Source organism: Mus caroli, chromosome 1, assembly GCF_900094665.2.
Source record: "Mus caroli chromosome 1, CAROLI_EIJ_v1.1, whole genome shotgun sequence".
NCBI classification, from domain to species: domain Eukaryota; kingdom Metazoa; phylum Chordata; class Mammalia; order Rodentia; family Muridae; genus Mus; species Mus caroli.
The window spans coordinates 61,809,416-61,826,929 of record NC_034570.1 but is presented as its reverse complement, the minus strand read 5'-3'; the positions used below and the strand labels follow the sequence as shown (position 1 = coordinate 61,826,929).

Sequence of the window (17,514 nt, the reverse complement as noted above, 5' to 3'; positions counted from 1 at the left end):
ATCTCTGGTCAGTTTCAAAGAGAAGTTCGGGAGCAATTAATGAAGAAACAAAAAAGACGGGGATAAATTTGAAAGAGCTGTGAGGGAAGGGAAGGGAAGGGAAGGGAAGGGAAGGGAAGGGAAGGGAAGGGAAGCAGACAGATGATGGTTGAAGTGATTGGATTCACTTTCCTAGTGAGTAGCTGCTATCATTTATTTCTGGAGTCTGGTGTCTTAAATTTAGGATGAGTCCAACTTACTTTTATGAGAATATATTCAAGTCCCTTACCAAATAAACATTGAAAGAGAATTGTCCATTCTACCTATTTCTATTGCTGGACTTTCTTATCCACGAAGTGCTTAAATAATGACATAGAGACTTATTAGTTTTCATCATAACTCAGGCCTTAGCTTAGGCTACCTCCCAGATAGCTCATCTAACATAATAAACCTGACTATATTAGCCTATGTTTGCATGTGGACCATTACCTCTCTCTCACTCTGGGCATGTCTGACCTCCTCTGTGTCACACTGGGAAATCTTCCTGCACCTGATTCTTCCCACAGTCCCTATCTCTGCCCAGAAGTCCTGTCTTCCCTTTCTTGCCTCAGCCACTGGCTGTCTATTTTGATTAAGCCAATCAAAAGTGAGGAAGGGATATGTTTACAAAACACGGAGGCAGGTGATGTCTAATTATGTTAGTCATGAGACTAACAATACCAAAGTCCAGATAGTATTCAGTTCTCTCTGTACAGAAATCAACGTTTAGATAATAAAAAGACAATATTTAGACAATATACAAAAATATTACCCCAACATATTTCCTACTCTCTGTGTCTAGTATTGGGCTAATAGTTAGTATTTAAGAATAGCTACATTTAATAATTCCTTCCAAATTAAAAAAAAATGCTAGAGGTAACATCAGAGATAATTTAAAACATTCTGTCATGTTTATAGTTTGTATGAGACAAATACCTATGACCATATGCTACTTAGCAATGTGCCAACTAATTCTACCCAACAACCTTCCATTCTGTGTGCTTTCTACCACAAAATGTAGTAAATGGAATTTTCCCTACTTGACTTTTTCTCAGAGCCTCCATAGTTTCAACTCATGCCTACTTGGAATACATTAAGGGACTTCTCCAAAAAAAAAAAAAGCTCCCTTGTTTCTATTGAGCATTCTCATACTTTTAGCCTTACTAGCAGCAAACACTATAGCTGATGTTTTCTTTATAAGAATTGCTTTTAAAGGAGAGATGGCAGAAGAAGACATTTTCATTGGATGTTAGATTTCCTGAAGTTTCCTGTTATTTAGAAAGATTTGGGTTATTCTAATGATATTTCGTTATTTTTGAAGGCTATTTTTGCTCACTCCAGAGATTAATGCCTGAAGCTGACTGCAGTCTGAAATTTTTAGCTTCACACATGTGTTTGCTGAAACTGTTGCATGGAAAATATGAGAGAAGCAAGTATTTATTTTCCCAAATAGTCCAGTCTCTGCTAACTTCCTTTTACTTCCTGCAGCTGGGCAGAATGTATTTTTACATTTAATAAATACATAATAATCATCCATTTTAGCTAGATGGCTGTGACTCAGATGTCTGGAGATGGAAAAGAAGGTCATTTGCAGGTGCTCATCTATGGCAGCAATTCTAAAATTGCTTTCGTTGATTTTATTTTCAGAGTTCATGTGATTGATTTCAACCAGACATTGAAGCTTAAATTAATTGTAAGAAAATTGTCTCTTGGATTTTTGTATCAAAGTGCAATTTCAAAAATTTCTAAAGTCAAATTTTACCTTTTACCCAGTTAGCTGTATTTTTTCCCATTAATTAATTTATTTATATAATTTACAGTCTGATCACAACTTCCTCTCCCTCCTCTCCTCCCTCTCACCTCCCACCCACCCATCTCCCTCTCCATTTCTTCTCAGGGGAGGGGTTGCCTTCCCCCATTCCTGTGCATATCAACCTACCTTGACATATTAAGTTGCAGTAGGACAAGGCAACCCAATTGGAAGACCAGGATATAAGGACAGGCAACAGAGTTAAAGCCAGACATACTCCAGTTGTTAAGGGTCCCACATGAAGACCAAGCTACACATTTGTTACATATGTGTAGGGAACCTAAGTCCATCCCATGCAAGCTCTTTGGTTGGTGATTCAGTGTCTCTAAGTCCCCATGGGCCCAGGTTAGTTGATTCTGTGGGGTTTCTTGTGGTGTCCTTGACCTCTCCAGCTCCGTCCAACCTTTGTCCCCTCTTCTGCAAGATCTGTATTTTAAAATATGTGAGAAAGCTTGAAATAAGTCAACTTTCTAACTGGAGCAAGCAAAGAAACATGGGAAATAAGGGAACTGTTAACAGTTTGGATAAAATCAATTTGTATGATTGCTTTAACGAAGTCAACAAAACGTTGCTAAAACACATTTTCCTAAAATACTCTTCGGTGCTCAGTGATAGAGGTGAACAGTGTGGTCATTTTATTCACTCACAGAAAGCCTCTGTCAGCACCAAAGACTTCCATAGATATCTTATTTGTGACCTTTATATTTAGTAAGTTTCTGAAAACAGTGATATATTTATGAAGAACACCAAATCTTTAATATATTTTCTAATAAATTTTATCCTTATATAATAACTTTAAGAGGGAAACATCATTAAAATGGATTTTGAATTGTAATAATTCTGAAATTTTTACCTACACATTAATCATGGTGGGTAGGTTTTAGGGTATTTATATCACTGCAAATGTTTGTCAAATGCCCACTGTGCCTTATAGATTTCTTTTTAATGGGCAGGTGAACTTACTGAGAGAAATGATTGCCTAACTGAGAATTGTTGATAATTACCTGTGGCACACTGATGAGAGTTTGCATGTTCTACAGTTACAGTCAGCCACTTACTAAAGGCTTTGTATATGCTGCTTTACTTGATCTTCACAATAAACTATGCAATAACCTTATATAAGAACATGGAGAATGAAACATCATTAAAATGAAAACTGGAATAGTAGTAATTCTGAATTACATATTAACAATAGGTATATTTCTGGGTATTGTATCACCATTAATGCACGTCTAGTGTAAAATGTGCTATTGTCTCCCTTTAAGGGGAGGAACTTTAGTGATGATATAGAGCTGTTTGCCCAAATCACATATCTAGAACTTTAAAGAGCTAGGGTTTGAACCTTGTAATTGCCTTTAGAATTTATATTCAGACTCAGTCCTCCATTTTCTATATAATGTGGCCTAAGCAAACTTATAATCTCAAAATTTACATAATTAAAAGTTTCTAAATCATAAAGAACTTTGTGATTTAGTTACATGCTAAATACAGTACTTCTTAAAAGTCAATCAACTGCATTGTGCATGAAATTCATGTAAATCTTTAAGAATTTTTTTTGCAACAGTGCATTTTATGAAGCTGTAAGTCTTACCTATGTTTGTTCATTTCTGTGTGCCCTGAATTAAATATGTTGGTTTTGAAATCTTAGCCAAAGGGATCCAATCCCTCTTCTACCATGTGATATAGTTAGATCGCCTGGACCTAGAAACATGGTGTCTGTTAACTGTGGCTTTCTAATATTTGTTTTAGAACTAAAACAGTGCATGGTTGCTCGAGTTATACTGCCTCGCTGTTACAGAAACATTTATTTAGTACCTAACATGCTCAAAGTGTGCAGACTTTGTAGGAACTCGGGATGTTCTCATGATGCTCTCTCCAGAGCTGGCCAGCCTAGGTCATGGCAGAAGCCCCATGCAGACGACAAGGTTTCATTTCCAGCCAGTGTGGTGTCCTTTTATGATGAACAAACACTTGCTATTCATCCTCCACTTCCAGGGACATCATGGCGCTTAGTTTTGTCACATTCACTTCTAGTAATTATCTGTCTTCTTAGTTGCGTCCCGCTCATTCAAAGAATAATTCTATTTTGAAAGAATTTAGCAGAAATTTTGACTCTAATGAGCTCTTCAAGTCAGAAAAATGCTGTATTGTAGGAAACCTTTTATAAGTAATCCAAAGACATTTCAACACTTTAATTCTGGGTGGGAAAACAGAACTAAGGTGGCAGCTGGAGCTAGTGACTTAGAAGTGTATATATACACAGTGATGCCTCAGAGTGGCAAGAGACCATACAAATGTATTTTGATAATTTAGTAATGGCATATGCTTCTGTTATTAGGAGGACTGAGTTTTGTCAAGTAGACAGGGAGAACTATATAGATTGTCATACAGCTTTCTGAATTGAGTTTTTATTATTTCGATGAAAACATTTTTGTTTGTTTTGTTTTGTTTTGTTTTTCCTGACAATTGGTAGTAAGATTCAAGTAAGATGCTCTATTATCTACTGAATTTTAAAATAAAATATAGAGTGTCAAAGAACTTTTAGAGCTTTCAAACCTTCTTTGTGTTATAGAATGTGTCAACTCAAAAGTGTCTTAGGGCATAGAAATACAACTTAACTGCTAAGAACGCATACTATTCTTGTAGAAAACATGACTCCAGGCACCTATATCGGATAATTCATAACCATCAGTAACTCCACTTCCAGATCTAATGCCCTCTTTTGACCTCTGTGGACACCTGCATACATGTCCACATACACATAAGTAAAAAAAAAATCTATCTTTAAAATCAAAGGTATTGTAGTCCACCTGACTGCTACAACCAAATAGTACAAATCATGTGGCTTATCCAAAATGAAAATTCCATGATGATCAAAGCTGGCAAGCAATTTGGTCCCACTGATGTGCTGCCTAGACCTAACGATACTTACCGTGATTGCACTGAGATTTACATTTGTTGTTCAATGATAGTTATATATTTATCAGAGAGAGAGAGAGAGAGAGAGAGAGAGAGAGAGAGAGAGAGAGAGAGAGAGAGAGAGAAAGTTTGAGAAATGTGTAAGTTAAGGCTGAAGAGATAGATCAACAGTTAAGAACACCCATTCCTCTTGCAGAACACCCAGACTGAGATTTCAACACTTATATGACAATTCAAAGCCATCTGGAATGCATGCTCTGTAAAATTCAATGACTTTTTCTGAACTCTGCTCAAATATACTAACAAGCAAAATACTCATACATATAAATTAAATAAATAAGCATAAAAGCCCTTAAATACATAAACTATATTTCCATTTGAATGTTACTTAATTGGAAGAATCCTGATGATTTAAAAGAAAAAAAGAAAAGAAAAGAAAAGAAAGAATGAAAATCTCTTTCCTTTTCTCTTATCCAACTACCAAGGAAAGACCTTTCAGTCTGTAACTAGGTCTTGAAATTAAATGACTGATCACAGCATTGTGGAACATAAAATCCAGATTCACGCAGGGCGTGGTGGCGCACGCCTTTAATCCCAGCACTCAGGAGGCAGAGGCAGGCGGATTTCTGAGTTCGAGGCCAGCCTGGGCTACAGAGTGAGTTCCAGGACAGCCACGACTACACAGAGAAACCCTGTCTCGAAAAGCCAAAAAAAAAAAAAAATCCAGATTCACATCACATCCATGACATGTTCATGTGCCTCTTGGATCTCTGTTTTAGCCTCATTGCTTACCACTGGCTCTCCCCATGTGTTATTCTTCAGAGGGACAGATTGGTATGCCTTTGGCCAAGTGCACATGTTAATTACTCTCTATGACTGTTCTTGTTCTCTCTTCCCACGGTCTTCCCCTCTAAGGTTTAACTTGCTCTGGGTACCTCTCCCAAGTCTCTCCTCTCATGAATATTTGCAAGACTGTTCCGCGGGATATAGCTTTTCTTAAATGTCTTATGTCCTCCTTGCAATATGCATCTGTTTTTTATTTATTTCTCCCCACTTTAGAAATTCACTCTGTCATCCTTTAGTGTGAAGAACTAATACAAGTCTTTTCTTACCTCCCCAGTATCTAGCATGGTGGGTAGAACATACTGTGTGCTACTGTGTACATGCAGATCTAAGTATCAGTACATCGACAATATATTTGCTGTGTGCTGCTTTGTAGGTAGTCATAAAGGACATGCTTTTTTATATATGAACATATCTTAAAAGGAAAAAAAAAGTATTCAAATGGATGTGAAAATACATCGTCTCCAAAGAAATAAGCTTATTTAACTCTGGTCCTCTAAATCCTACAAGAACTGAATGCTCTTGGATTTACCTTATTTTTGGAATATCCTACCTCATGTCCTAGAACAGCACTACTTATAAAAGAGGGCAAAAATCCCATAAATATTATTTTCGAGTTGACTTCAGAAAGCACCAATAAATGTGTTGTCACCTAGCTGTTGACTGATTGGACCATATGAGATGCTATCTCCACCAGTTGTGTTTGATGGGCATTTCTCTGGAGGCTGGCTCCTGAAGCTCTGTGCAGCAATCTCCTCTTTCCACTACATCGGGTATATAGTTCATAATGTTTTGACCTATGTGATTTATGTGTCTGTTTTCCACGGCTTTTGTTTTGATATCAGAAACCATTAATCCTTCAAAGCTGTGCAGTTGTAATGCTAACTGCCAACAGCAATGATTTGTAATTGGAATGAGAATGTGCTTTGGCCCTTTTATAATAAGTCTGATTTGTTTTCAAATGATCACATTTTACTACTGAGAAAAAAAATCAAATATACAATTTATCTTAATTCCTCTATAAAAATTGTGGTCACACTTATCTAAGCTAGGCCTGAGTTTTCTTACCTTGCCATTATGTAAATATTTTACATATGATACAACAACACTATCTTCCTGATTTCTAAAATATAACTAAGAAACAAATTATTATTTCTGTGGGTCAGCATTCTTATGAATTTTTATAGAGATTAACATTTTGGTATGATATAAAAAGCAAGCTTTCTCTTGCACCACCTCCTCACATTAGTAATCAGCAATAAATTTTATTTTTAATTTCCCTGTGTGGTTTTATGAAGATAACATATTAAAGGCTAATTTGTGGGTCATTATAAACTATGTACTTTCACTTGTGAGTTCCTATAATGACAACTAATGTCATAAAAGCCTTTTATTTGAAATTAGACTTTCATGAACCCCCAGGGTATCCTTTATTCTGTGTATAACGAGTAAAGCATTATAACTCTTCAGCCTTCAGAGACTCTCCTCTTAAAGAGGATTTTGGTGCCATCAAACCAGGAATGGGAGGCCTTTTGGTTATGGATAGCAGTGTTTATTTGGAATGACTGTGTAGGAGGAAGATAACACTAAGCAAAAATTATAGAGAATAAAATGATAAGGTATCTGTAGATCAGTCCAAGTATATGTTAGCTATTCTACTAAGACAGCTGCACACCTCACTAATGAAGTGTTTGCAAAAAAATATTAAATTCCCCAAAACTAGGTATGTATTTTATGCCAAAACTTATCTGTGGTTTGCCCCACTCCCACAACAAGTTTTCTGTTTTACTTTATTTTATTTTTATTTTATTTTATTTTAATTTTTACTGTATTCAGGATTCTGCCTTCCCTTTGAGAAATGATGTATCCCATTCTATAACATGAAAAACTTCAGATTCTAAGTGGCTCCCTTTTTCGAACATGGTTTGTTTTTCAGGGAATGATGTACCTAGAAGAAAGACGGCTTGTTCATCGGGATCTGGCAGCCCGCAATGTCTTAGTGAAATCGCCAAATCATGTTAAAATCACAGATTTTGGACTGGCCCGGCTCTTGGAAGGAGATGAAAAAGAATACAATGCTGATGGTGGTAAGGTAGGTGGAGCTGAGAGCAACTGCTCTTGAAAATGTACTAACATATCTCTTTATCTCCCATCGGAACAGCAGTGCAATAATTCTTAGAGACACAGAATATGAACTCAGGGCTATAAAGATTGTCCCATTCGTCCTGAGGCTAAAGAGCTATTATAGAATGGCAGTGTCTTATGTACCACTGAGAAATTTGGGTACTACTAACAATCATAATTCACACTAAAGCTAACTATTCTCGGGTCTACTTTCCCTAACACCAAAAATGATACCTTGTGGTAATCTAGTATAGTTGGTTTGATTCCACTTATATCATAGTGAATGATGCACCTACATTGCTTGTCATTTAACTGTACACCAGAATACAAGCTAAACCACTAATACTGAAGATTGGACCCAGTTACATCTTCAGCCATGTTTTCCAGCCCTGAACTCCAGTTTTGCCTGACAACTGTGTTCCTGCATATCTCCCTCTCCAAACAGCTCCATGTGTACCTGAGTTATAGATCTTTTATTTACTGATTAAGCCACACTCTTTGTTAATTAATTAAGGAAGTTTGTATGTGAAGATCTATCTTGCTTAATTAAAGAGAACTATGTGAGACCAGATCAATGACACAAACCCCAAAATTCTTAATCTCTGTTGAATTATGAAGTTATGATATGAAAGATTTTATATATATATATGAATTTGTTAATTATATACCTTACTTTTCTATCATAAATAAATATTTACAATAATAAGCTTCTAAATACTTAGCACTGATTCACCCTGGGAGTTTACATAATTGTCTATATACAAATCTTACCAAAACGTAAGATAACATAATTTTATAAAATATAAAAATTTTAACTTTCAGAAATTATCTTACCTATTCTCAATTTCGTAAGCTTATTTTCTGTGTTTACTACAAACAGCAGTGGTTGAAAAAAAATCACAGCTTTGAAAATTTTCAACAACATTCCTCAAAAATAGCAGTCTATAAATCATATGACTTCACCCACCTTAAGAACATACACCTGTAAAGTTTGTCTAAAGCAAGATTCATTACAGCTTTAAAATCCTGGTCACCATTAAGTCTTTATCAAGCCACCTATGATTTAAACGTACTTCTGTAACATGGTGTCCATACTCCATAAAGTCTGCCAACTCCTTGTCCATAGGGAAATTACTTTCAATGTGTCTTCTGTTCCTTTTCAGTGAATCCCATGATTCTGTCATAGAGTTACCTTGGTGTCACCTTGGTGAGCAGCCAACCTCATGATTTCAAATGCCTATTTAGTTTTAAGCTTTCAACTGCAAAGTAGAAATGTTTATCTTTATTCCATAGAATCTAATTATATCCCCAGCTACATACAGCTGCCCTTTGAGTTGAAACACGTTCTGCTGACCCATCACCCACAGGGGATGTGGGTTGAGTTGTTTTTCTTGTAGTGATGATGGATTTGTGCTGATCCCCTCACATTCCTTTATATTCAGAGCTCCTATTTCAAAAATGGTACATATTTTCAACTCTTCCCTACCAAGGCAAGGGAGATCATTTGTGACAGAAGAACAAAGCAAAGCTAACTTTGGAATTCATGATTTTAGACAATTTAGTGACCAGAAGCCGTTGGGGCAACTGAAAAAAATGATCACATCTGTGGCAAAAACCATATCTGAAAGAGAAACAGGATCAATGAAACTGAAGGAGTCTCACTTTTGAGAAAGATTCATGTAGAAAGATTGTCAGATTTGATAATGCTGGGCATAACATCAGGTCAAAATTTAGATACTAGATATTAATATATATATATAAAATGGTTGCTAATTTTCTTTGTATTGATAATGAAACATTAAAATGTGTCTTTTGGTTAATTTACTTCAAGATGTTACAAGTTTCAATTCATTTGTTCCATATATTGAAATATACATACAATATACATTCCATCAAAACTATAATTGAGGTCAGTCCAGAGACTAGCATATAAGAAATGTTTTTAAAAGATGATTTCTTGTATAATTTTAATTATTTACTTTTTATATTTTTATAGATGCCAATTAAATGGATGGCTCTGGAATGTATACATTATAGGAAATTCACACATCAAAGTGATGTTTGGAGCTATGGTAAATATCTTTGTAAATTTGTCCTTCTGAAGAAGCATAAATGTTTGTCTCATAGAAAATAGAGGAAGCCATCTGTTGGTCACATTAGAAACCATTACTTGTAAACTTTATTCCCTAAAGTAACTCTCTGGTCTCTCATTTAAAAAATTAATAAACCAAATCACAATTTTATCTGTCTTTTTTGTGATTTATCTTGTTCTTCTAAATCTAAAACCTACAATATCACTGCTAAGTTTTCTTCTATAAGCTTTGGATTAAGAGTAATTTGTCTATTGATTCTTACACACACATACACACACACTGTCCAACATTAGGAATAACTTCTTAGAATCTCATGGCTTGGATTTACAACAACTATTTAGTCATAAACTCTGGAAATAATTAATGTTAAAGGGTAAAACAAAATCAAAGTATTTGTTTTGCTTAAAATAATACGTATTCTAATGGTAGAAAATTTACTGGCTAGTGTGAAAACAGTGAACAACAAATATGTACAATAAAGTGGCAGATGTGCAAGTAATACTAAGAAAACACTGCTAATTGTAGCTTGGAGTTTCATTTCAGAATGACAAAAATAAAGTTTGAATGAGATGAAAGAGAGAGATTGGTATTTGTGATTAGAACATTGTTTCATCATTTTGAAATAAGTTGTTAAAGTGAGCTAGCCAGCAGCATGTCTATCTTTACAATTTTATACCCTATAACTTACAAGATGAGATCAATGCTTTGTCTAGGTTTAAACATACCATGTGAAACTAGTATTAATTAAGTAAATACATTCAACTGAATAAAAACAAATGTCTCTAGGATGTCTCAGAAGGTACAGGAGCTTACTGCCAAGCCTTATAGAGTGAGTTTTATCCCAGAACCCATATGGTGGAAGGAGAAAATTAAGTCTTTCAAGTTGTCCTCTGATCTACACTCATGTGCTGTAGCATGTGCAGATTGCTTGCAATTACACACACCCCATAAATAAATTTATATAGAAGAGAAAAGAAAAATAGCACAACCCCTCATGTTAGTGTTTACTTTAAACTTGATATTGTCATTTGATACACCATACATGATGACATGATTTAATAAAATGTTTGTTGTGTTCCTGTATCATGTGTGTGTATGTGTATGTATGTATGTATGTATATATGTATGTATGCATATATGTATATTATACTGTGGTTGACTTGCTTAAAAAAGGTGATCAATATTTTCCCAGCCTTCCATTGAAGTGAGAGTATTAGCTTCTTGAGCAGGTAGCTCTTGATATAAATAAGGATTTAAGAAATGTCAATCTGTTTAAATGTGTCACTAGTTGTACATATATGTGGCACTAAAAAAATTATGAGATGTAAATATTAACAGATAATACAATTAAGTGTTTATGATTCTATTCTGAAGAATAATTTGAAGTTTACATGTTTGTTTTGTTTTATTTTCAGGCAATATTGACTGATATATACCAGTTTAAGGAAAAAGCATTGCAGAGATATTCAGAAAACCTAGCCCCCATTATTCTATTTTATCTTAACGTTTACCTATGTATGCATCAATCAAGACTCATAGTGTAACACAATCATGCTTACATAGCTATTTCTGTTTTTAAAGTCTTCTGGTCTGAGGATAAAGCTCGGTGATAGAGAATTTACCTACTATAGTAAAGAAGTAATCTCTGCTATAAAGCTATTTTTGCTCTTGGTTTTGTTTTTACTCTTATTTTTGCCTGTCATTGCTCTAGTGATTCAAAAAAGTCATTTCCTTGGCTTAGAAATAAGCTGCCCTTGATTTCTTCATTTCTCTTTTCTATGGATACCCATTCTTATGCATTCTGTCTTCCATACGGATTGATCCTCATGCAGACTCCTGCATGTGCTCAGTAAATTGCTCTACACCACATGTTTTCTTTGTGTTAGCTGAACAGAGAGCCACAAGGCTTTACCATAACAACAGCCACCTGCAACCATCCAAAACTATCACCTCTGCCTTTGATGAAGACATTTCCTACCAAGAGACTAATTTAAAAATTAATCCATGTCAGGCTTTTCCTGAAATTACATTTATTTGGCATTAAGCACATGCATCCAGTAAAGGCATGGTATTCTGGATTTTAGTGTATGTGAAACAATTTGCCATTAGGTACAAATGAGGGGATTGCTTTAAATTCTGGCATCTATTATAAATCTTTCTTGCTATGCATTAAAATCACCGAAGCAATGGTGAAAGAATTGTTACTGTGCTGTGTCCCAGGAGAGTTTAGCATTGGAATCCTGGCAGTTAGTGAAAGACCAGAAAGGAGCTTCTTTAAGTTTCAACTGTTTGCTTTGTAAAAGAGTAACTTGATACGTGTTCATTCAAATTGTGACAGTAATTTGCTTATGTGAGAATTATATTCCCAACTAGGCGTCACTATATGGGAACTGATGACCTTTGGAGGAAAGCCCTATGATGGAATTCCAACCCGAGAAATTCCCGATTTACTGGAGAAAGGAGAGCGTCTGCCTCAGCCTCCCATCTGCACTATTGACGTTTACATGGTCATGGTCAAATGTAAGGCTGCAAAATAACTTTATCTGCCTGCATCATCATTCTTAATAAATAAAAGTTTAGATTGTTTTACCTGCAAAATGTTTCTCTGAATTGCTAAATAGAGTAGCAAGAATATTTACGAATGCAGAATATAAATACATATTTGTGGTAATTATTATTATGAGGTAATAGTATGCCACTAAGTTACAAAGTAAAAATTATGTCATTCTTACTCTTACAATTTTTCGAATTTCCATACCCTTTGAAGTTTGTCATAAAGAGAGATAATTATTCATAAGAATATTAGTAATAATATTAATGTTAATCTTTATGGGAAAATAGCTAAACATCATTGAGAGTCTGAAAATGAATTAAAGTGGATATTGGCTTAATTAAACATAAGTTAACAGAGCAGGTTGGGAATCAGAAGAGACGAATCCACAATGAAGTAAAGATTAAGATGTTTACTTTTTTTAATTTGATCATTTGTTTACATCAAATGTTCTTACTTTTCTTTCCACTTCTATACTCCAGGCACATATGTATTATAAATGTGTTTTGGAAGCCTAGACCCCTAATTTTAATAGAATTAAAAAAGTCTCTGGGGTTTCTGACTTAATTTAAGTGAGATTAACTGGCAGCCATCTCTCTTGTATAATCTGAGGTTTTCCAGTTTTGATTTACACAGGGTTAAAGGAAGCCACGAAGTGGTGAAGGTGAATAAGCATTTTATTAATAAGAGACTCCGAGACTCTGGGCCCAGGTCTTCTCATATTTATATTCATGACATGTGTGATCTATTCTGACAGGAAGGGAAGGAATAAAAAATGTTCCTTGCAGTGCAGGTCAGCATGCCCTTTTCTCTAAGCATAGTACTATTTACTCAATATTTAGTTAGGGAGAAACAAATATCTCACGCTGAAGTTAACCTTTTTTGGCTCTAGTAGCTTTGTCATTAGCATCTTGGCATTAACAAGCATTTTTTTTTTTTTTTTTGGAAACGAATACCCATAAGATGCAGAGTGCTTGAGCTTCAGAGAAGTGATACAAAGGATGCATAAGATGATACCCAAAGGATTTCCAAAACAAGAGTAAAAATTAACTCTCCAGGAATAGAAGAATTCTGTATTAGATCAGTCCTTGTTTACTCCATGACCTGGAAGAAATTTTAAAAACATCCCTATGTTATATGATAATTTCATCCCATAACCAGCATCAGATGTTATCTAAATACCCCAATGTGATGACAGAAAGGCAGGCAAACATTTTGCCTTATTAGACAAAGCATATACAATGTTTCACCTTTGTTTTTCTCTCTTCCTCTGGAGAGTTTATGCTTTAGAAAAGGATCATTTGGCAACGAAATCAAAGCAAGCTGGGCGCTGTTATTCTTGTCATCTCATCAGCTAAACAGAGCATAGGCAGTTAAGATCCATTTTCTCTGAACTCCCAGCTAAAGAAGACTACCTACCTTGAAAACTAGTGTTTTTATTCTGGGAAAGCTAATTCTAAGATAAACGTAATGAGTATTGTTGAACACACATTATAAATCATGTTCCATTTTCCTTCCAACCAGGAACAAACCTGCCAAAAGGAGTTGCTATCAAATTCCCCATTTTCAATCTTTTGTACTACAGTGCTATGATGAGAAGCAAATATCTCCTACCATGTATTTTTTATCTGAAACTTCATTTTCTATCTCTGCAGCCATCAAAGAATGCTTTAAGGATATTATCTTAACACTCTAAAACAAGAACAACAAAATCTGAGGTTCTAAAATTTCCCATGGTTAGCTTAAAAGCTATTTTCCAAGCCAAAAAAAAAAAAAAAATGAGTTTGACTCAGAATGAAAATTGGGGATCATGTAGAGTTGGGTCAGCAGTTAGGAGCTTTTGTTGCTCTTGCAAAAAACACAAGTTTAGCTTTTAATACCTACGTCAGGCGGTCCACAATCACCTGCAAGTCCAACTACAGGGGATCCGATGCCCTTTTCTGGCTTCTGTGGGCACCTGCCCTCATGTGCACATACCCACACATAGAAACAATTAAAAATAATTGAATTAAAAAATGTTATTTATAGTATATTGCATTCTGTGACAAATGTCAATTAATTGAGTTACAGCATCGTTCACTTCTTTCTCTTGTTTTGCAGAAATATATATATATACGTATATATATATATGTATATATACGTATATATATATATATATATTGCCCCATATTTTCCCAAACTTTAACTTCACTAATTATTACATATACTAATATTTTACTGTGTGTTAATCTCCAGGTTGGATGATCGATGCTGACAGCAGACCTAAATTCAAAGAACTGGCTGCTGAGTTTTCAAGAATGGCTAGAGACCCTCAAAGATACCTAGTTATCCAGGTTAGTTATTTTGATGTTGCTTTTAAGACTCTCTAATCACAGACTCTATTTAAACTTTGCAACTTTGAAAACATCCAATAATAAAGTGACCATGTGAAAGAACTTGTGAGTTCATGAAACTGAATATGGTTCTATATATGTCTACGAGACAAAGCAGGTTCAGAAAGGCAAATGCTATGTGTTCTTTCTTGTACGCATAGCCCTCATGCATCCATATACACATATACATGATATAGGCCACAAAACTAGAAAGAGATGATTAGAAAGGAAAAAGAGGTTTCAAGGGAAAGGTAAACTACAAAAGAGGCTAATAGAATACATAAGACATAGAAATGGAAAGAATATTTCAGAAGGAAAGGGCTTAACTAGCCAGAGGAGAGGCGTACCAGAAGATGATAAACCAAAATAATGTATGTATGTACATTCTATAATAACACCATAACAAAATCTGTACGTTCGTATGTTAATTTAAAAAGTACGTGTGGATTGTTTTATTGGGCGAAGTGTATGGTATCTAAGCAATAACTCAATTTAAATGAATTGATGCCTAANTAAACCAAAGAACAGTCCAAAAGATAGTTGGCATTCAACACCAGAAACCAAGTGGATTGGCTTATTTATTTAATATAATAATATCTCTGTACTGATTTTCACCTAAAGCATACACAGTTGTGCCTTGAAGAATCTTAATTATCTTTCCTTGCTGAAGGGAACGTTTATCTTTAAATAGACTAACATAAAGACAAAAGCCAAACAGTAGAAGATAATGGTTTTTTAGTCACTTTCCTACAAATTAATTTTCATAAACTGACATGTTTACCAAATGTAACAAACTTTGGAAAAAGTAAAACTATTCAGGACATGATAAACTGAATAGAGCTTAGCAGAGGTCTTTATGTCTTTCACACCCATATATGCTCGATAGGTCACTGTACTGTGATTTTAAATGCCATCACTTTGACAATGATGCCATTAAGCTACAAGACAATCTATGGATGTCTGTCCCAGCTAAGCAGGATAGTTGGAACATGTTAAATTAAGAACTGATAAGTCAATTGCCTCTTATTGTCTGTTCTTAATCCATACCCCTCCTTGATAGTGAACTGTTATTCTCAGATCTGAAGTAGATATTACCAACCTTAAAACATACACAGCACCTGGCTACATCCTTTTTGTTGTTGTTCTTACAATTATCACATTCTTCTTCTATTATATTTCTTTATCATATCATTTATTATCTAACTGTAGTACAGGATTCTTTTTGGATTGTAGTTATGCTAAGACTATTTTTTTAAAAATGAGCACATGAATTCTCTAGTCATTTGGTTTTCTACTGTATTGAAACCACATGTTATGGAGGAAGGAATAATGATTGTGGTTATCTCATGGGCAATCTTTCAGGGTGATGATCGTATGAAGCTTCCCAGTCCAAATGACAGCAAATTCTTCCAGAATCTCTTGGATGAAGAGGATTTGGAAGATATGATGGATGCTGAGGAATATTTGGTCCCCCAGGCTTTCAACATACCTCCTCCCATCTACACATCCAGAACAAGAATTGACTCCAATAGGGTAAGAACTAGTTATACACAAGTACCATGATACTTCTGAGAAACAAATTCGTATGCATGGATTGTAAAGCATAAAATTTTCCATAGGACTATATAGTTTATTATAGCAATTTCTATATTAAAAGCACAGTACAGACAAAAGATATGCCAAGCTAACCACAGATGTAGTTAAATTTGGAAGTTAAGTATTGACAATACAATATGTACCCTGAGATATCACCATTTAGATAGAAATTATCTTATTCATCTTAAATTAAACACATTTTAATTTCTAAAAAACAAAGTGATAAAATTGTGTTAATATTGTAATAAAAATTCTTACCTACTAGGCTTTCTACTGATCTTTATTTAAAATATGGTATCCTGAGTTAATCAATACTAGTACAACTTTTTTCACTCATTGAAGAAACATTTTTTCTAAGTGAAATCCAAACATTAAAAAGTATGTGAGCCTGTAAACCACATCAATCACATTTAGAAACCCGGAGAATCTTTACTAAGGCATTGATTTAAGTTTTAGCAGAAGCTTTTGAGAAGAATTTGCATTTCAAATATTAAACCCACTTTATGAGAATACTAGTTTTTCACTAAATGTGGTCAAGTCCATGTATCTATTTTTAAAGACTCACTTTTCAGTACCAGAGAGATGGCACTTATGAGTGTGCAGTGCTTTGAGTTCAGTTCCCAGAATACAAGTCAGGCAGGTGAAATTCCAGCTTCCTGTAGTCAAGCGCCATCTTCTTGTGTCTGTAAGCAGCTGCACTTAGGTGCTTAAATGCATATACATTCATTTTAATAAAATGAAATGAACCTTATTTAAATATTTTAATTAAAAACCACCTGTCATCCATTCAACACATAATTGCCTCTATACAGGAAATGTTAGCATACATTATAGATTCAAGAAATTTCCATGCAATTTATGTTTTCTGAACATATGCAGGCATCCTGATAGCAAGGAACTGAAACCAACATGAATGCCCATCAACAGATTAATAAATAACAAAAAATGTGCTACATAAAAAGAATATTAATCAGCTATAAAGAAAAATAAAATCACTAAATTTTCAGAAAAATACACTTGAAAATTATATTAAAGGAACTAGAAAAACTCAGAGAGGAAAGAAAGAAAGAAAGAAAGAAAGAAAGAAAGAAAGAAAGAAAGAAAGAAAGAAAGAAAGAGAGAGAGAGAGAAAGAAAAAGAGAAAGAAAGAAAGAAAAGAGAGAGAGAGAAAGAGAGGAGGAGGGAGGG

General features: G+C 34.6%; 1 protein-coding gene across 6 annotated transcripts in view; it reads left to right on the top strand.

The window, feature by feature from the left end:
• Positions 1-17,514, top strand: part of Erbb4 (erb-b2 receptor tyrosine kinase 4) — a 1,013,423-nt gene that overhangs the window by 964,021 nt on the left and 31,888 nt on the right. For all 6 annotated transcript variants that reach the window (XM_021186126.2, XM_021185960.2, XM_021186207.2 and 3 more), the window contains exons 21-25: positions 7,527-7,682; positions 9,711-9,786; positions 12,181-12,327; positions 14,594-14,691; positions 16,093-16,263. In XM_021186126.2, coding sequence (XP_021041785.1) covers positions 7,527-7,682; positions 9,711-9,786; positions 12,181-12,327; positions 14,594-14,691; positions 16,093-16,263 — 648 coding nt within the window. The remainder of the gene's footprint in view (positions 1-7,526; positions 7,683-9,710; positions 9,787-12,180; positions 12,328-14,593; positions 14,692-16,092; positions 16,264-17,514) is intronic.